The following is a 21082-nucleotide window of genomic DNA, read 5'->3' as shown; positions in this document are numbered from 1 at the left end:
AGCCAGGCTGTTGTTTGAAAAATTGAAACCTTTAGCACCTTTTGGTGGGAAATGTTTAATTGAAAATTAAATCCTCTTCTTGCCTTATAATTATGTGTAGTTTCAACTCACTTTATTATTCAAGAGCTTGCTCCACCCCTTTGGAAAAGCTATTGTTCCCCGGGTTTTTCTCAGATTGAAATTTTGCAACTTTAGAAATTATGACTGCTGGAAAAGTAAAGACAAAAAATGAATAATGTGATTTTAATAAAGTGTTTGGGAGTACTTCACCGTGTTCCCAGCAGTCAAGTAGCTGCTTCAGTCAACCTCTCAGGAGTTTTTATGCTCTCGTAGGTAACTTTGAAAGAAAACAACATACTCTGTACTCATAAAAATTGATGCAATTCATGGCATAATTTTAACTTTCTAAGACCTGAAACTATAAACATTTTTGTTAACAAGCCCTCCAAAAGGTTTCTGAAATTAGCTCTTTCTGTTAGACTCATTGTGCGGCTGAGTGTCCTCTGCTGCAGATGCCAGGCTCCCAGTTTTATTCTCTGCCCACTTCCGCCAGCCCTGGCCTCTGCCTCCTGGACTTCTGTTCACTGTTGCTTCCGGAATGAGGCTGGTTCCTTGACATCAAGATGCTGACTATCTGAACCCAACTTCCTTCTTCTGGCCTCATGGCCAGTATATTCCTCCATACATACCACAGTCCAGTAGCAAAAATCCATGGGTCCTTCTGGAAACAGTTCATTTGTATAGCTGAGTGCTCTATACTAACTGGTTCCATTCTGTCAGTCTCAGCAAGACTTTCTCTCCCAGGTAACGTCCTCATCTTCCTTTCCCAATTTCACTTTTTTCCAAGAAGCCTTTCTTACCTTTCCAGTCTTTTACTCTTTCATAGTCCTTAACATCTGACTTACTCTTTGCTATGTTGTCCTTTTCTTAGAGTTTACTGTTCGTATTCTCAAAGTCTTTGCCAGGTTGCAAATTTCTTGATGGCAGACTGGCAGATGACTGGTCCAACTCGCATGGTCATTTCCTTCCTCCCTGCATGTTCAGTGTCTAATTATGAATGAATTATACTATCAATGCCAGATGAGTGTTTGTTGAATTATGACACAGATCTTTCGGGAAATCCTCACAGAATAATCTGGAAAGAGATTTTACCGCCTAATCAAAAGTACAGTTTGGAGAGCCCATTCATGTTAACTTGAAAACAATGTGTTGCACCTTAGGAAAGGGTGAGAAGAGTTTTTTAGCTATTTGTTTAAATATATGTTTGCAATATCATAGGTATGGGTAATGAGTTTGCTTGCTGGTTTTGAGATGCCCTGATAACTTTGCTCAAAGTCAGCAGTATTATCAACTACATAGTAAACTGATCTCTTAGACACATTTTCCTACCTCTGAAAAACCATCTGCTTTAAATATATCTCACTATGATCTGTGTGTTGGATAGTGAAACTGTATTCAGGTAGCATTAATGGATTATCTTTATCCAGTGGTATCCAAGACATAAAATCAATGCAATTTCCTTCATCATTGCCCAAGTAATTTTCAGAGAACCAATTTTAAAAACAAGAAGATATCTCAGTGTTTTGAAATCTTGCAGAGATATATATTGATCATGTCAGATGACCAATCTGTCCATTTAACTTAGATTATGGGTCATGTGTTTTTCTCTTAGGATGGATCGTGCGGGTGCCATTCTAGGGCACCCTTTGCTAACCCATTTAGAGAGATGGATTAAAAAATAGTACATTAGAAATACTACATCCACTTTTGCCAATGTTCTCTGCATATTAATTTTCCATTCACCCCTCCCTGAACTTATAAATGTACACTCAGAAAAATCACTCTAGAAGTGAAATCTCAGTTGAATTACTCTTTGGCAGGTGCTAACAATTTTTTGTCATGGAAAATATTTTCCATCTTCCTGTGTATTCTAAAAGTAGGGGTTTCATGGAAACATTAATGTTGTTTCATTTTACGTACACAAGCACTCACCATAGTAAAAATATAGAAACAATATTTTGAGTGAAATGTAAGATAAGCATATAGAGAATAAATTGCATAATAGTGATTACTTGAAATTTGTTCACATTAAGACATTATGAAGCTTTCTCACTCACATTAGTCACTCATCAAGCCTTGGATATACAGTATACAAACACCAAACAACATAACAATAAGCCCACTTCTTAAAGGAAGACATTACCTGTGACCATTTTTCCCTCAACCCAGAGAGTAAGCGGCAGGCAAGTTATGGAAACTGTCTTTTGTCTGAGGGAGTACCTGCCTCTTCTCCAAAAAGGATCAATGGAAGTCTCCTTGTGAGATCTGTCCTTTAAATAAAATATGAAAGTAACTCTTTAATGACTTCATAGTATCTTATAAATGCAAATCAGGAGAAGGAAGGAGCTGAAATTTCTAGTTTGGGCCCACCTTAGAGCTATAAAATAAATTTAGAACGATATCAACTATTTTGAATAACTCTAAAAAGCCTCCATCCTTGTTTTTTCAAGTTGACCATAGGCTCATTTTTTTTGTTTTATTTCTCTTTCTGAAACCACCATTTCCTGGTTTCAAGACCTAAGGAAAAGTAGAAACATTTGCTTAAATTATCAAAACTTTCTTCAAGAAGTGATTTTTTTTTTAAATTGTATACTTTTTCCTAGGAACACATTTCTGTTTCCACTTTTTTTTTTTTAATATTTTATTTATTTATTTTTAGAGAGGGAAGGGAGGGAGATAGAGAGAGAGAGAGAAACATCAATGTGCGGTTGCTGGGGGTCATGGCCTGCAACCCAGGAATGTACCCTGGCTGGGAATCGAACCTGGGACACTTTGGTTCCCAGCCCGCGCTCAATCCACTGAGCTACGCCAGCCAGGGCAAGAAGTGATTTTTTTAGTGAAATGATCCTACTTGGTTAAGAGATATATAAATTCATTATTTATTATCTTAATTTTTGGTCACTTCATTTTTTTCCATTTCTATTAAAAAATATGGGTACACAGTAACACAAGAATTCTTTATATTTTACAGATGATAATATTATAACTGTTAAGTGTATTTTGACTACTGTGTACCAAACAGTAGTATTCAGGTAAAACCATGATACTACTAGTAAATATATGGAAAATAAAATAGCAACAATCCATCTTCAATTTTTAACCATATTGGAATTTATTTGAATTTTTAAACTATATACATTGAAATTTATTACCTTATTTCCACAAATGTTGTATTTAAATTTCAATGTATTCATTTACTTATTTGAATTTTTTATTTTGAAAAATGTTAGAGATTTAGCACAGTATGCAAAGTAAAAAAAGAAATTCAAGAGTTTTAAAATAAATATAATTGTGAAACATAAAACACTGAAAATAATACATTAGCTTTTACTTGCATGTATTTCTATTAATAATACTAGATATATAAAATTTTTAAACTTAATACTGATTTTATAGTAATAGATGGATTAATTTATTCTTAAATCTTTAAAGTCAGAGTAAATGAAAAACCATCTGCAGTTAGCTGATAGCAATCGTGAGTCGGCCTGCATACCTGGATATGAATCAGCTTTATCTGTCATTGCTGGATTCGTATCAGATGTGTGGTTTTGGACCAGCCCTTTCCTGAGGATCTAGGACAGTGCCTTGCATACAGGAGGCACTAATACATTTGGAATGAATTGTTATCAGTTTTATGCTCCATTCATAAAATTAAGACCTCTGGGATCTTTTATATATCTTGTCATTAACTGACTTTCCATCTACTAGAGTCCATTTAGTCTCTGTTTCTCTACATCAGTGCTTATGAAACTAACAAGTCAACTAAATGCATTCAATATCCGATCTACAGCATTGACAATGCCCGGAAACGCTGAGCAACAGCGGTGCCCCCTTAGTCCCCAGTGTCTCTTCATTTAACACGTTGTAGTTCTTACCTTAAAGCAGGGGCAGACTCGTCTTTTTAACTTATTATTTACCCATAAAGGACGCCTTCCTGGAATTCAAAAGACATTTTAGAGAACAGAAACATAGAACAAAAAAAATATATTTGATTCCCACGTCTTTGGATGAAGAGGACCTCAGACCCATCAATACCCTAGAAATGAACTTTGTGTTTCATTGCTGAAGTGGTGCAAGAACTCTGAATTACCCTAAATTCAATCTAGCCTGCTGTTGATATCAAGTTTCTTTAAAGTACTTTCGATTAGGCATGCTATGAGTTACTTAATTTTCTTTTGTGGTATTAATATAGTTATAACTAATGAAAAGGTAACCAATTTCAATATACTAGATTTCGTGAGTTGAACGCTCAAGCTTTGAGCTGCCCTCTCTGATTTAGAAAGCATTTCCAGAGTTCCTTTATCTTACCCAAAGCTCTAACCACATATCTGATTTTCTTCTACCTATTGAAATTCACAATGTAATTAATAACCTTGCTAAATCTAAGAGATTCTACATCCACAGAGCTTTATGCCAAAGTAATATATGGATGTGCTTGTGGGCTTGTTTTTGCATCTTCCCACGAACTAGCTGGGAGAGGGAGAAACTTCATTAAAAAGACATTTATCGGGATGCTAGAGGAAAAGGAAAGTCCTCCACAGGCTATATACCCAATTTCCAGCCAATATGAGATTACTCCCTACAGGAATCATTTATTGCTTTACTGGTCTAAGTGATGGGGTTGTTAGCATCTCGTTTCCCTGACTGCTTTGCAATCTAGTTGCTTTCACATATGAGAAAAGTCATCTTAATATTTATACAGAACTTCTGTCTCACTTCATTTCTTCCAACATTGATCTTACACTGTCCCATGGGCAAAGCTTATCCTCTGCTCATTGAAACTCCAAATGTGTCTGAGACGAAGTAAGGTAGCTTGAAAAAGGGTTCAGCTTGTCCAAATTTTAGTCAACTCACCAAAATGTCCACAGTTGGTACTTGTTTCAAGGGCTTCTCTCACCACCCCCAGCCCCCACCACACCCACCCAAATAGAAGCCCCCATCTTAATGTCCACATCTTTATAAATCCACAGCCATTGGCCAGCAAACTTTAAATATACCAGTTTATGCTGAAAACAGAATCAGTGGTGATTGCGTTAATTTATATATAGCTTGTTGGAAGCTTGACATCCAACCTTCAGCTCTGACTTGATATCAGAAGAATTTTAAAACTGTGGATGTATAGTCTGTTAGCAAGACTTAAGTCATTGAGTTAAGGTTGAGGACTATTGTGGACTTGAGACATGAAAGGTGAAGAGTATTCACTCTCTCCTCTCTGATGTATAGATTTAAGGTTCAAGTTCAGTACTGGATGACAATAAACCTAATTAAAAACTGATGATATTAAAGGACAGCTAGAAATTCTAGGGGGAAGGGCAAAGTTGCTGTTGTCTCTCTGGATATGATCCTTTCACATTGATGTGAATGGCAACTGAGTATTAAGAGGAAGATGGAAACACCTCGACGTGGGCCCTAAGATACGCTCTTGATACGGAGAGAGGGGACCTAGAGGAAGAGCCTGTGCAGTGAACTCTTAACATCTGCCAAGTGCAAGATTGCCATTTGTTTCAAAGGAACCTGGGACTTGACATCCAGCCTAAGCCTGAGCATTCCTCTAGCCACAGCAGCGAACAAGCCGCTCCTGCCCAGGTGTGCTGGGATTTCCGGTTCCTATGTAAAGCTGCTACTAGGCAGCTGGTTGGAGGCACCCACGCTACATGTTCAAGTTCAGGCAACAGAGGACAGTTCCTTTGGCACAGATGGCTCCTGCACTGGCAGGGAGCTACTTCCGTCACGTCTTCCCGTGGTCATTGGTAAAGGAGGCTTTTGTGTCTTGGGTACATGCTCCCTGAGGAGCCTGCAGGGTTGAGAGAAAGGATACAAACCAGTTTCTTGGGCAGACTGTGTTCCCCCCTGCTTACCTTCCTGCTGGGGCCCAGGGCTGCAAGACAGGAGGGAAGACACCTGAGTAGATTCAATGATTTCACAGAATAAAGACAAGATAAAAGACACAGCACAAATGAAAACAAACACAGCAAACCAGGAAAAAAGCTTACCTTGTTAGAAAGCACCAGTGTCTTTCCTATAAATGACAAGCAGCAGACAGGCCTTGAGTTTTGGACTTTATCAGCTAAGGCTTGCATAAGGCATCAAAACATAGTTTGATGAAACCATGAGCCGAGTCCCGTGCGGGGCTGATTGGGTTTGAGCCATGAAGAGCTAAAGACTTTAGACGTGATTTTATTGGCTCAGAGAAATTAAGTGACTTGCTCAAGGTCACACAGCATTGGGTACATAAAAGCAGCATTCTGAATTCTGGGCTTCTTTTCCACAATTTATTTTATGTAATGCATGATAAAAAGGATTGAATGTCTTTTGGGGATTTTGTACCTCTTTCATTTGTCAAGAGGTTCTTTGTAAAGCCTAAGTTTATCTTTGTATCTGAATAAACCCATGTGCAATGAAGGGGTTAATTTTCCTCTTTTTAAAAAAAAAGATTTAATTTGTTTCTTCACAACTATTTTCTAAATAAAATGGTGAGATCTTGAGAAAGCCTCAGTAAGAGTGTTAGGTCTGCAAAAGAAGGTCTCAAGGCTCGATAGTCTTAAAGAAGAAAACCAAAACCTACACATGTGAGAAAGCAACTGATATTAATGGAGCTGACTGCCCCAGCTGGCTTCCTCTACATCATCCACCAAGTATAACTACTTTCAGAAATAACTCCCTGAAGCAAATAAAAGGGAGAATTAACTGTATTCTCATATGTGTTTTCATATAAATTCAACTCTAGAATATTTTTCCAAAAATTATCTACCCAATAGAAATCTAGAACACAAAAATATAATTAAATATTTACAATTCTACAAATGTATCAAGAGAAGAAGGAATTATGCTTGGATGATACAATAATTATACCTGGTTAATGTCTGGCTCAATTCTGTTAAGTGCTACTTTTACAACTGTTGAACACCTAATGGAAGGTGATGTTTCCAATAATGGAACCCTAAAGAAACCTTCTCCTTTTCCTGATGTGTTTGCCAGAAACATTCAGACCATGTGGGCTGTGACATACTCCCACCAACCTGCCCCGCCCACATCTTTACACCATTTCTGATATTTCCTTCCCAGGCACCTAGCTGACACATAACACAAAGGCTACTGAAAGCCCAGTTATAAGGTGAAGTGTGTTGTTCCCTTGTAAAGTAATAATTTGCTACCAAGTCATGTCAGATGGGCAACAGTGTAGGCAGAACCTGTTGCAGCAAAACAGAGGTTGGTTTTGCCTCTCTAGGAGCTGTGACAAGCAAGCACAGAGATGTTTAGGACAGCAACATTTAGGCTAGTGCTGCTATTGTACATTTAACAAGAATATTGCGGTGTGGGTGGGAAAGAGGAGGACAATGGGAGTTTTTCAAAGAGGAATTGAATTTAGCTTGTTTAATGTGTGAGAAATAATCTGTTTCATAACACATTATTTCTCACACATAGAAAATAATATTTTCTCATAGGTATAATGGTATTAACAGTCTTTGGCTTTCTTTGAGGTAGCCAAAAAAATCGTGTCCAATTGTTTGTGTATTTTTAAATATGTATTATTGCTGTCTGTGTTGTTTCCTTTGTGCTTTCATATTGTATATGCACTAACATTCTGGTATGTTTTTCCAATAAATAGGTCGTCATGGAGATGGAGGTTATTGGCCAGTTGATACTAATTTGATTGATAGAAGCACACTCAACGGTAAGTATATAAATTAGGTTATATTGGATTAGTTATATTAATTAAATTGTTAATTCTAGAGTGTCTGAGACACATTTTTGATTGACTGCAAGTGCCAAGATTCCCAGACTTAGGGTTTTAGTGGGATTAATAGAAACATGAAGTTATAAAAAATCTGTAGCTTGTTCTATCATCAGAAGACAGTGCCAGTGAGAGGTGGCAAGTACACAAAACAGAGTCCGAAAAGCCAAAGCATGGAGAATTTCCTAACTGACAGAGGGCTGTTAAACCTCTAGATTTTAAAAGGTTGCATGTATTTAAAATATTTTCAAATGTTCAGTTTTATCAGAAAGAGGTGATACCTATGATATCATTGAACTGACATGCCTACATTGAACTGAAATCCACTCAGTTCCACAAATGGACATTACTGGTACTTTTCGCCTCAAGAGTGCATTTACTCTTCAGAATCCTGTAGCACCTTATAGTCAACTTCCCTTCACAAGGTCAAGATTAGACTCTTTTTCCTGCTCATCCTAATAGAGAATTCACATACTCTTGGCTTCGAGGGTGACAGGATGGAGGTAACGTTAGAACTGTGTGGAAGAGGCAGTTTGGGATTGGAGATGTCTCCCAGGGTCTCGTCCTGAGTGTTGCTGGAACAGAAACTTGGGGAGATGGGATTATTACTGGCCACACTCCAAGAGGCAGATGTATATATGATAACTTCCTTCTATAGGTTCTTAAAAATTGTTCGTATTGCTGTTGATAGGCTTGGTTTACTGAAAACAGATTCCATACATTCAAAATACAAATGTGAACGCATGTCATCAAGCTTAAGATCTAAAATGCTCAGCAATGCAACGGAAATCCCTTGTATATCTCTGCCTTAGCTCATGCTTCTCTAACATATCCTGTATTGCTCACTGCGTTGGAACTACCCTCTCAAATACAGTATCTGCCATATGTGTATGTGCATCCCTAAACATTATGGTCTGGGTATACATGTTTCTAACCTTAAGAAATGGCATCACACTGTAGGTATATTGATGCAGCATGCACTCATCTTTAATTTTGTTTTTAAGATTTACTCATGTATTTTCAAATAGCTCTCCCTCATTTATCTTTGCTGCTGTATAGACCTTGGTTTTATGAAAATAACACAATGATTTATTTAACCATTTTAGCAGGTTTTCATGAGAAATTTGATTAATGAATAGCTAAATATCCATTTGATTGGTCTTCTGTTAAAAAAAAAACATATGAGAAGCCAAAATTGCAACCTAAAAGTAGTTGCTGACCATGAAATTAGAGTGAAAGGGTAATTTAAGTGATTATTTCCCACCACAAGCTATGATAATCCAGTGCATCCATTTCCCCAAAGAGCATATTTCTAATCTGAGGAGTAGATGGGATGCTCCATTGAAAGCTCAGTGTTCTGCCCTGGCTGGCATAGCTCAGTGGATTGAGCATGGGCTTCGAACCAGGCATCGCAGGTTCGATTCCCAGTCAGGGCACATGCCTGGGTTGCAGGCCATGACCCCCAGCAACTGCACATTGATGTTTCTCTCTCTCTTTCTCTCTCCCTTCCCTCTCTAAAAAATAAATAAATAAAATCTTAAAAAAAAAAAAAAAAGAAAGCAAGCTCAGTGTTCTCCCTCCCCTGGCCGGTGGGGGACTCAGGAACGTGTTCCTACCTGCTGACTCGTCTGGCTGTCAGGCATACCCTGCACTGTTATTAATGCATTACTTAGCCAGACGAGTACAATTTCTTACGTTTAAACTTCTTAAATATATTCTAATTAAGCCTACCCAAGGCTGTATCTAGGATATTCCATCCAGGTTGCTACAGCCCTCACCACTTCTGTCGTCTCGTACATAGTTACTCTTCCCTCCCTTTAGCACTTCCTTTAGTACTTTCTTTGGTAACATTCTTTGTCTCTTGTAGGGATTGGAGTTTTAGATGCCTATGATAGCTAGCGCCTGGCTCGGATAGTTCCCGGGTTCCAATATACACAAGAGGCACTTCGGCAGTTTCACAGGAGAAACATGAGAGGAAGGATGTGTTGGGGCTGGAAACGGACCAAGGGCACATTATGAATGGGGTTAAGTATGGGAATTCCCTCCCCCAGACTTTGCCAATTTCATTGTCTTGCTTCACTTTTTATCTGAAGTCTCAACAATATGCCGAACACACTGTGAGCACCTGAGCAGTCAGTGAGAAATGCTACAAAGCCCTCGCTGCAGGCATGAGCCATGAGACATACTGGAAAATGACCCCTGCAGAAGCAATCAGCAAAGAGGGAGAATTACCCAGATGGACACAGCTGAGAAGCACACTCTGGGAAGTTGAAAGAGAATGAGAAAAAGTCCCAGAAATGTGAGGAAAGGGAAAGACGGTCGCTGTTGAAATTGTGTGGAAACATAATTGTAGTATTTGATACCCTGAGGCAAAGAGGTTCTAGCTTTGGAGTCCACACCAGGAATTAAGATTTCCCTGTTTAGAATCATCCTGCAGAGCTTGGAGATGCTAGAGTTTCGGGCTGGAATTCATTCCCAGCTAAAGGCATGACTATAGGGAAATACTTTTTGAAAAGACAGAGTGCCAGGAGACTGAAGATGGAACCAGTATAGATAATTGAGAAAGAACAATGATCGTGCCCCAGTTTCCATTCACAGCTGACCCGTGTTACAAGTGTGAAAGGTGGAGTGGGTGTTTGCTACAGACACGGAACTATGCAGTCTCTTAACTGTGTCCTAAAGAACTTTAATTTTGGATAGGATTGCCAAATTTAGCACCTAAAACTACAGGAAGCTCAGTAAAACCTGAATCATTTCTAATTGTCTATAAATATGAGATGAAGAATAATACTGCAAGGGATTTTCACTGCAACATTTCTCAATGTACATATGCATAGGCCCGTGGGGTCCGCTACACTGTGGATGAGGCACCAGAAATTCGCACAGACTACCAAGTCCTGTGCAGGAAAAGGGACAGCATGGCTTTTCTCTCAACAGGGGGAAAAGCCAAGCTCCTCCTCACTGTGACAGGCCCTTATTTCTTTTCTGGGCACATTACTAGGTGGTCCTCATTTACTATGCACAGGTTTGCTTTAGATGGTTGCCTTTTACAGAAAACAAAGGAACCAGTGCTGCTAATCACATCACAGAAAAGGGATATTTGCAAATGAAAAGGGAAAAGTAGTTGAACCTGTTACACTCCATATTGGGGAGGTTTAACATGGATTTTAGGAAGTTACAGTAAGCACTTGCTGTCTCAATTCAGGGTGAAGGAGTTTTAGCAAAGGCAAGTCTCAGAGCAGTCTAGGTACAATGCAGGCCTGGTTCCCCACAGGAGAACCTGTCCATGGGAGTGAGTCCTACACATCTCCGAGTGGGAGCTGGGCCCACGCCATGCAGAATGGTCTGCTATAATAGGCAGCTAGAAATAATTCAAATAACGCAATCTCTTTATTTTTAATTACTAAATCTGGACTTTCTAATTGTGGATCAAGTTTAAAACCTTGGTACTGACTATTTGAACTTGAACTTCCAAATAATACAAATTCTCTGGTTGAAAAGAAACCCCAGCACGAATTTGATACTAACAGGTTAGTCAACAATAACTTTTCATAGCAGTCAGACCCCAGATGAAGGGAATGACAGTAGCCGGGAGAAATGCTTTTCGTTGCAATTTTTGTCATTGCGTTTAATATTCCTAGTGAAAAATAATTGTAAAAGGATTGTGATTAATTTGAAATACATTATCTCACAAGAGAAAGCTGTGAAGATAAAAATAGACAAATGGCCTCTAGTTACCCCAAACCAGTTCAGATTAATGACATTATTCCTTCTTAATTTCCTGCATCGGTTCATGAGGTCATAGGTATTTCTTGTTAAATGGAGGGGATGAAAAAAGCACCTGAAATGTTTCGAGAATCCCCACTGGAATAACAAATTACTGTAGGCTACTTGACTAAGGTGAATTGATGACCTCAGAGAGACACGCGTGGTGGGGGGCAGACTTCATCTGTTTTCTTTTCCTGTTTGGCTAGCAGATAAATGATAGCAAATTTGTCATTTGACTTTAGCTTGGGCCAGTACAAGCAAATCAGCAAAGACATCTAAAAACCTTAGCTTCTGATTAAAATCCTGCTCACGTCTTAGGCCTGAAGAAGGGGCAATATTTTCCATATTTATGGACAAATGACACCCTGACTAATAAAACTCCAACCCTACCCAGCCTTTGAAAGGTAGGCTGCATTAACAAGAACATTATAAAATCTGAATTTTTGAACCTTATATACAAGGGAGAATGCCATACATCTTCTCTAGAGTGATGGACTTTTGGAGGTTTCCTCTCTTTCCCTACCTTGCAGGATGCATCCTTCAGTGCATTGTAAAGAATAATGGCTTCCTGTCAGGACACTCAAGCCAGCTGCAAATAAATGGGGACCTCACTAATCATTTACCGTCTCCTACAGAATGTTTTTCTTTTTAAAAATGCACTGTTGGAATTCAAAGAAGAAACCCAAAGATATAATTCATGTTTACTGTTGTAGTTAGAAGCCCATAATTAAATTGAGGATACTGAAGAGGTTTCCTAAATTATTTTATGATGACAAGTAGAATCAAAGCCAATATGTGATGATATGGTAGTATTTTACTTTTATGAGGCATTCTGTTTTGGATCACAGTCCCCATTTTTAAAGCAGAAAAATCTTCAAATTCTGATAAATGTGATTTTTGTAGTTATTATTTGAATGAATGATAAGAATAGTGTAAATTGTATCAATTCCATCATGTTTTCTCACAGGGGAAGATAAATCAACACTTTATTTTTGTTGGATATTCTTCCTATAATTTTAAAATTAGTAATTTTGGCTAAGAAATCTTAAACCCTACAAAAATGTTTCTATATTGACTTCAGCCTTTGAAAACTAAACTAAGCTTGACAGATGTTGATACTTTGGTGAAGCATTATTTAAAAGTCAGCGTTATTAATTAATTTTTGATAATTCAGAATCATATTAGATGTTTTCTAAAATGTTCCTTGTCCTCTGTGTTTAGGAGAAAATACCATGAGTTTTCCTCTAGTTTTGGAAAACTTTGTTTTTTTGTTTTCAGAACTCAGTAACATTAAACTAATTTCAATAAAGTGTGCATAAAAGCTCTTTCCATATTTGCATGAAACGATCAACATAGGCTTAATAAGCTGTTTATAAGACATTCAACAGACACCAGAATGCCAAAAGAAAAGTCCAGAAATAGGATTTTACAGTTTTTTCCCTATGGAAAGATCATTGACGTGATCCAGGGTCTCAGGTTCTAGTATACAAAGTCATCTGCCCACCTGCAACCCGAACAATATCTATCCCAAGTAATTTAAGGATGCCAGACTAATTCCAAACTCAGGTTCTAGAACTGACTTTGCCAGGGTTTAGGACTGTGTCAATCAACTCACTTAAACTCTTTGGATTTTAGTTTTTCATCTGAGCTTAGGACGTGTGAAGCTAGGTCATGGTTTCTCAACCTCAGAGCTATTGCAAGCTGGGGCTGGATGATTTTTATTGGGAGGCCAATCCTATGCATTTGCACTGTGGGATGTTTAGCTGCATCCCTGGCCTTTACCCATTAGATGCCAGAAATATTCCCCGCTTCCATGTCGTAAGAACCAAAAATGTCTCTGGACATTGTCTTATTTTCCCCTGGAGACGGGCAAAATCTTCCCAGTGGAAAACCACTGATCAAGCTACCATTCCCCAAAAGACATTTGGGGGTACAGGGGTCCCATGAGAAACTCTGAAAAAGAAAACACAGTGCTTCATCAACCTGAGCATTGGGAAATTGTTTGGCCACTCACTTCCCTTTGGTGCAGGTCTGCCCTTCTATCTCAACCCCAGACCTTCATCTTGAGAGGGCTTCTCTACTCTTTCCATGCTCTTGATTCTGGCGATCTCATCCTCTCCCAGGGCTTCCAGTTCCACCTATGTGGCCAGATTCTTGCTGCCTCTTTGTGACGTATCATAAGATCTCAACCCTGACATGTTCAAGACTGTGCGTTTGTTCTGCCCTCACTGAGCCTGCCCTTTCACCCTCTTTCTCACCTCAGACATAAGGACCATTAGGCCTGAAGCTGACTCCTCCTCTCTTTCCGCCCCCTATGCAATCCACTTTGTTCATTTACTTTCAAGCCGTATTATATCAGGGTCCACTCTGCCTGATTGCAGTTGCCACTGTCTCAGTTCAATCTGTCATCATCTCTCACCTGGGCAACTTCAATATTCCCTGTGCTGCTGGTCTCTCTGCTTCCACCACCAAACCCTCTCCACACGGCAGGAAGAGATGTCCTCTTAATATAAACCAAGTCTGTCACTTCCTTGCTGGAAACCTTTAAATGCTCTGTGATTCTACTTAAGGTAATTGAATGTGATCTGCAAAGCTCTGTCAGAACTGGGTCCTGTTTCTCTTTCTACCCTCATTTTGTGTCATTTCCCTTTGGCTCACAATGTCTCAGACACATGGCTGCTCTCATTTCCCTTGGAGGGGAATAGGGACTAGCCCCGAGCAATCTCCTATGTTCAGCCTAAGGGTTACTTCTACGGTGAGGCCTTCCGACCTCCCTCCTCCACCAATGGTCATTTTGAACTCCTTTCTATGTAAACTTCACTTTTGTTTTAAGCACTAGTTGCAGTTGTAATTTTATGTTTATTTGCTTATTGATTTGTTCACTAGATGTTTTTTCCAGTAAAGTTCTAAGCTCCGTGGGGTCAAAAATCATGCCTCTGTCTTTTGGGGGTTTTTTGGGGGGTGGTGAGGGATGGAGTAGCGTGGCAGGTTGAGAACAATCACAATACTCTAATCTGAAAATTGTTCTCAGACCACATAATATACAAAGAGACAGTGACATTCAAATTATTGTGAAATAATGAAGTTGGCCCTGTAAATACTTAATGGTTCCACAACCTGGCTGTTGTTCCCTCTCCACCCTTCCAGAAAAATAACCCAGAAACGGAGCTTTCACAACTCCTTTTTAACAGCTCCACATTGATTCCAGGTGAGAAGTAACCTGACTTTCTATTCATGTCACAATGACCAGACTGGATACATGTTCTAGAAATGGAAAAGATCAATTGTTTAATATGTAACATATATTTTTTCTTCTCTGGTCCAAGTAGTTAGTCAGACCTGTGCCTTCATTAAAACTGTGTATGCTTTGTATCTCATGTAGTTTCTTTTTACCTGCTTAAATTCTTTTCTGCCACTCCAAGATTTATTGAGATATAATTGACATATAACATCATGTAAGTTTACGGTGTGCAATGTGTTGGTTTGATATGCTTATATACTGCAAAACAATGAACACTATAGCTTAGCTAACACCTCCACCACATCCTATAATTATCCTCTGTTTTCCATAGTGAGAGTATTTAAGTACCTTAGCAACTCTTAAGTATATTATAATACAATATTCTTAACTATAATCACCATGCTGTGCATTGTATCTCCAGAGTGTATTCATCTTATAACTGGAAGTTTGTCATTTTTGACTAACATCTCCACATCGCCTCCAACCCTCAGCCCCTGGTAACATTCCAGTGTCTGTTTCACCGAGTTCAGCCTTTGCAGGTCCTCCATGTATGAGTGGTTCCTACAGCATGTGTCTTTCTCTGACTGACTGCACTCAGAGCAACGCCCACTGAGGTCCATCTGTGTTTTGATCACAACATCATATCCACGGCAGCTAGTGGGTCTTCAGTCTGTATTTGTGGAGGAACTGGATATGTTCTCTAGCATCCCAGCGCAGCCTCTCTTGGCCATGTACAGTTCAGATGAGCATGTTCAAAATTCTGAGACTTCAGGAAAGAAATATGTTTTCTAACATAATTGATCAGGGAATATTTTTTTCCTCCATAATGCTGATTCATATGTCATTTTAGAGAATATCGGGACAGATTATCTGTGACATGAATGACTATTTGGCATCTTATGTCAGGCAGAAATGCTTTGAAATAGTCAATGCCATATGAATTTCAGTTCAAATTCAAAGATCTGTAAAAGTTTTAAGACGTATATTGAGCTCAGAGTGTTCTAATAACAAAGCTATTATCAGCAAAGACTGCAATTGTAGGAGAGAAGTTCAGTCCTGAGCTAGAACTCCTTGGATCTGTTTCTCTCCTCAGAGCTGGACTGGTCAACTGAGTGCTGACACTGTTTACCTGTCACCTGACATTGTGTGGTTACTGAGGCCCAGACACTGTGGCAATGGGACCAGATCCCCAACAACAGGAGCCAGGACTCCTGGATCCAATACTTGGCTTTTCCTACAAGAGAATTAAGTGCTCAGTGTACTGGTCTATTAATGAGCTTCCAGCAGAGTGTTTGAGGAAAAATATGATAAAGTATTCTTGAAAGCTTACCAAGTATTATTAAAATGAAAGACATTCCACTAAACCAGTTTTCATAATCATTACCAAAACTTCAGACCCATGCGATTATAAAATACACTTTGCTTTTGTATTAAAAGCATTAAGCTATTGTATTGGCTAGAAAGTGGGGCAGGGAGTAAGAAGGCTGCTTTGTCCTGTAAGAATTCAATGTGACAGGGAACCAAGAGGGCTGTGTTTTATGAGAAAATACTATGGATTTGATGGCATGAAAGACAGTTTGGCACCAACCGCTCCCAATTTACCTCTATGCCCTTTAAGATGCTATCTGTAAAGCACATTTAATTTTCAGCCCACTGAGAGAACAGGAATCCCACTTAAAAGCAGCCAACGAGTTTGAAATTGTGTCATGAAGTCCTGATATAAATGTTTTTTTGTGTTGCAACAGTTCTGCATGGCAGACAACATTTAGGCAAAAAATCACAGACTAATAAAACAGTCTTGATAATGTGTTTATGTAAATAAGAATGGCTAATGACCTTTTATATTATTTTCTTTAAACCCTCAGTCAGTGATCAATTAGAAATATTCTGTTCTGTGTGATGTTTGTTATTTCAAGCTACAAATTAAAAAATTATATTAGCTTATAATTTTAATTGTAAGTTATTTTAGAAAGCTGCATAAAGCAATGTGTTTGGACATTTTCCTGGACCTAAGTTTGAATGTGTTTCTTTAATAACTTATATTAGCCTTCTATGCCCCTTGAGCAAAATAGGCCTATTGTAACTCAGTGCTTTTTTTTCCTGTACAATGAAAGTACTATTAACAATTATACAGTTACTCTCAGAATTAAAGGCAATGGATACAAAATAACCATCTCAGTGCCTGACACAGAGTGCTTGTAATATCATTATACTATTGAGATAAATAAAACGTTGTCTAAATGAATAACATCCCATACTATTTGGGATACTTCTGGCATGGGCTTCCAAACTACAGAATTTTCAGAAATAATCCTTAATATGAAAGATAAATGAACTTCTCAAAAATGAATATAACACCCCCAAACTTACCTCAAAATCAAAACACTATCTTTCAGTGTTATTTAAAAACCACTGCTTTTTTTAAAAGACAGTCACTTGTACTTAAATAAATTATTGCTCATTCATTATTATTGGAAAAATAAATGTTTCTGATATAAATTGAATGTCATGGAGAAGAACTCATCAAAAGTTTTCAATAGCACTATCTGTTGAAAGATTCTGATAATAAATGAAAGAAATAAGATTTCCTTGAAATAATTTTACACTTACTACAAAGAAATGGGAGAAGTAATGAGAGGTCAGAACTTTCTGTGTCATAGATTTACCTAGAATTTAAAAAGCCATTTTATAATAGTATCTCAATATGCCCTTGCTGTGCTCAATAGGCTAATTGATTAGAATAAATTAATATTTTATATGAAAGCTTATAATGGAGACAGTTGGAGATTTTATGGATTTTTATTAGCATGACAAATATAAAGAGCTCACCATTTCTAATAAACCTAATTTAAGTTGTACATAGTAGTAAACCTTATGAACTTTTTAGAAACCTTGTAAACCAGAATTTCTCAAATTTCTCCTTTCTTTCTTTTCACTGAGGAAGACATCATGTTTCGAGTAAAAACATAATGACTGCTGAGCATTAGGGAGATAATACTGAGATCATTTTCCTCGGGGAGTTAGGGTTCAGGAGAACTCCCATTACGCATCCTTCATTTCAATCCTTTATGACTTTCTCATAAAAGTTGATACCGGTTTAAAAGTTGGCATTCAAGGTCTTTCATTAATTTCCTAATCTGAATTCAAAAGCCAAATAATCAGATTATCAGTCATCAATCAGTTAAGAAAGCCAAGTTCAATGGTATCTCTGGATGTAGCTGATCCTTATCATTTGAAGGAGTTGTATTCTGTGAAGTTGCCACAAACAATAAATTAGAAAATACTCAATATTTTTTATATTTTCCAGAGGAAATACAGAGTTAGGTTTCTGTGAGCCTCTGCTAACAAAATTTTTATCAACCAATCAATATATAACCTTGTTTTATGTGTGTTTCTGTTTAAAGACACCTTATTTAAAAACAACGTTGATCTATTTAATTGAACTCATAGCCAACAACACTATAACTCATGCCTATGTGGAGTTTAATTGACGCATATATTTTCTTTGAAAGGCACATCACAGAATTTTGAGTGTTAATGGCACTAAACAGCATTTCAGCATCACATTTAGTGGCTACTTTATACACTGAAACCACCAACGAAAAAGTACAAAAATGAAAAAATTGGCATAAGTACACACATCGCAGAAAGGACACTTGTTTGCAGAGCGAGAGCTGAAACAAGGCGCTGTGTCCCCTTGTTCTCTCTCAGCTGGGTTTGTGAGCCTTGGGCTTCTCCTGTCCTTGGACATGTTCACAAAGGACCATACAAGCACCGCAAATATTTATTTCAGGAGTTAAAAATACATTGAGCAAGTAGGTGAATTCACACACACAGAATCTCTGTGTAATGATGCTCAACCATACATTTAAAAATATCAACAGGCCGTTCCAAATTAGGGAGAATTTTAGAGCTCACAAATCTACACTAGCGCAATCAAGAGCTTTGGGAGACAGCCTGACTCCAGAAGGGGCAAGATGACATTGACCCACGTTAGAGGGGAAGGTGCAGCGTGTGGCTCAAAGACTTGCTAATATCCTCCTGGAAACTGTGATGATTTCATGAGATAATGGATACAACACACTGAACTCATGCCCTGCACAGAGTTGGCACTCGGTGGACATCACAATGTGGCTCAGTTACTTCGTTCTTTCCAAATTAAAGAGAAAGATAGTATACCAGCACATCTGTTTCTGGTGCTGGCAGACAAGCGTGGGTATCCAGTGTCTGAGTAGCCACTATCTGGCTGTTTCACTGATAACAGCGAGAAAGGAATCACTTCTCTTTTAAATCACATGAGCATTCCATCCGTTTTTTACTTCTGTGATGTTGGATTGTCACAAAAGATTTCATGCTTTTTTTCTGTCAAATTTAATAAAAGCAAAATGTATTTTATAATCGCATGGGTCTAAAGTTTTTGGTAATGATTATGAAAATTGGTTTAGTAGAATGTCTTTCATTTTAATAATACTTGGTAAGCTTTCAAGAATACTTTATATTTATCACATTTTCCCTCAAACACTCTGCTGGAAGCTCATTAGTACACTGAGCACCTAATTCTCTTATAGGAAAAACCAAGTATTGAATCCAGGAGTCCTGGCTCCTGTTGCTGGGGATCTGGTCCCATTGCCACAGTGTCTGGGCCCCAATAACTACACAATGTCAGGTGACAGGTAAAGTGTCAGCACTCAGTTGACCAGTCCAGCTCTGAGGAGAGAAACAGATGCAACGAATTTCTAGCTCAGGACTGAACTTCTCTCCTACAGTTGCAGTCTTCGCTGATAATAGTTAGATAATGGCCTTTTGTGTCTGGCTTCTATCAGTTAGCATTACATTTTCAAGATACATGCGTGCATCTTTACTTCATTCCGTTTTTCGGCTGGATAGTGGCCCATTGTGTAGATAGGCCACACCGTCTATCCACTCGTCAGTTGGTGGGCATTGGGTTTCCACTGTGGGCTATTCTGAATAACGTCACTATGAAAGCTAGTGGATAAGATTTCGGGTGGGCAGAGGTTTCATTTATGTTGGATAGATCCTTTAAACCCCTCCTCTCACTGTTCTCAGTTTCAGTAATACTCAAAAACTAGGAACTCTTCACATCCTTAACAGAGCTTGGTAAACACTGGGCTGTCGTATCTCCTTAAACCTGATCTCTGTTTGCCTGTCTTTCCCCAGAGCCACCCATTGGCCAGATGCACCCCCCGCATGGCAGTGTCACTCCACAGAAGAACAGCAGCGTGCTTGTGATCATTGTGGTCACCGTGGGCATCCTCACGGTGCTGGTGGTGGTGGTCGTGGCCGTGATTTGCACCCGGCGCTCATCAGCCCAGCAGAGAAAGTAAGTACCAGCTGCTTCCCAAAAGGAGAGAAGTCCCTGCTTGATCCAACCTCCCTCTCCTTGATTCTACTTTTGAAGGCTGTCTCCCTTGCAATTTCAGAATTCCTCAAATGTGCATTATCTCCTCACCTGGCGGAAACCCTGCCCTACGCCAGTCCAGGCCTATTAGCATACAGGAGTGAGGGCCAGACTTGCAGGCTTAATTGTAGCATCCTAGAGGTCTGCTCTGCATTCTCGTTTAATTTTACTTCTTGAGGCCAGAGTCTTCCTTTCAAGTGACAGCAAGTGTCCCTTAAGTAACACTTAGGGCACAGACTTCACTGTCTCTCCTTACGGCCCTCTCTGCAATTCTGTGTAAAAGGTGGGAGATGAGTGCGTCTCTGAAAGTGTTCATCGCTTTCGGCAAGGAGGCCTGTGGGTGTTTGATCAACGCCTGTTGCGTGAACGACCACCTCTAGAAAACCAAACACAATGTGTGCACAGCGCCTTAGTTCAGAGGCAGTAGTTAAGGGGGAAGAGAGGTCCAGGGATTTGGAGTTCCTGGATATAGCTAATTCTCAGAAAATGTTAGTAACTGAGGGGTTTGAAAGTACTTTTATACTATGCAGCTCTAGGTTCTAGAACAAGCAGAGCATGAAACATCAAAGTATGCGGTTTAGAGTGGAAAACTGGCTTTAATTCAGCTTATCCTTTTTCATCAGTACCCCGTAACCAGTGTATTAACCTTGTGTCAGCCAGGTGTGGGAATCCGCAATAGCATCCTGGTTGTTCTCTGCCTCCTTGCCAACATAGAACTTTTTCAAACCCATCCTGGTGCGTTTCTTCCAGCTGGACTGTTCACCACATCGGCTATCACAGGCTCTTCCCTTGTTGTTTTTCTGACATAGCATTTTTTTTCATATTGAGGATCCAATGTCTAAACTCTTAAATGAAATCT

General features: G+C 38.8%; 1 protein-coding gene across 1 annotated transcript in view; it reads left to right on the top strand.

The window, feature by feature from the left end:
- The window catches only part of DCC (DCC netrin 1 receptor), a 1018954-nt gene that overhangs the window by 938432 nt on the left and 59440 nt on the right, over positions 1-21082 (top strand). The window contains exons 22-23 of the mRNA XM_036010199.1: positions 7670-7735; positions 19983-20145. Coding sequence (XP_035866092.1) covers positions 7670-7735; positions 19983-20145 — 229 coding nt within the window. The remainder of the gene's footprint in view (positions 1-7669; positions 7736-19982; positions 20146-21082) is intronic.

The sequence above is a fragment of the Phyllostomus discolor genome, chromosome 9 (assembly GCF_004126475.2).
Source record: "Phyllostomus discolor isolate MPI-MPIP mPhyDis1 chromosome 9, mPhyDis1.pri.v3, whole genome shotgun sequence".
NCBI lineage: Eukaryota > Metazoa > Chordata > Mammalia > Chiroptera > Phyllostomidae > Phyllostomus > Phyllostomus discolor.
Note: the sequence above shows the minus strand (reverse complement) of the source record. Positions and strands in the feature narration are given on the sequence as shown.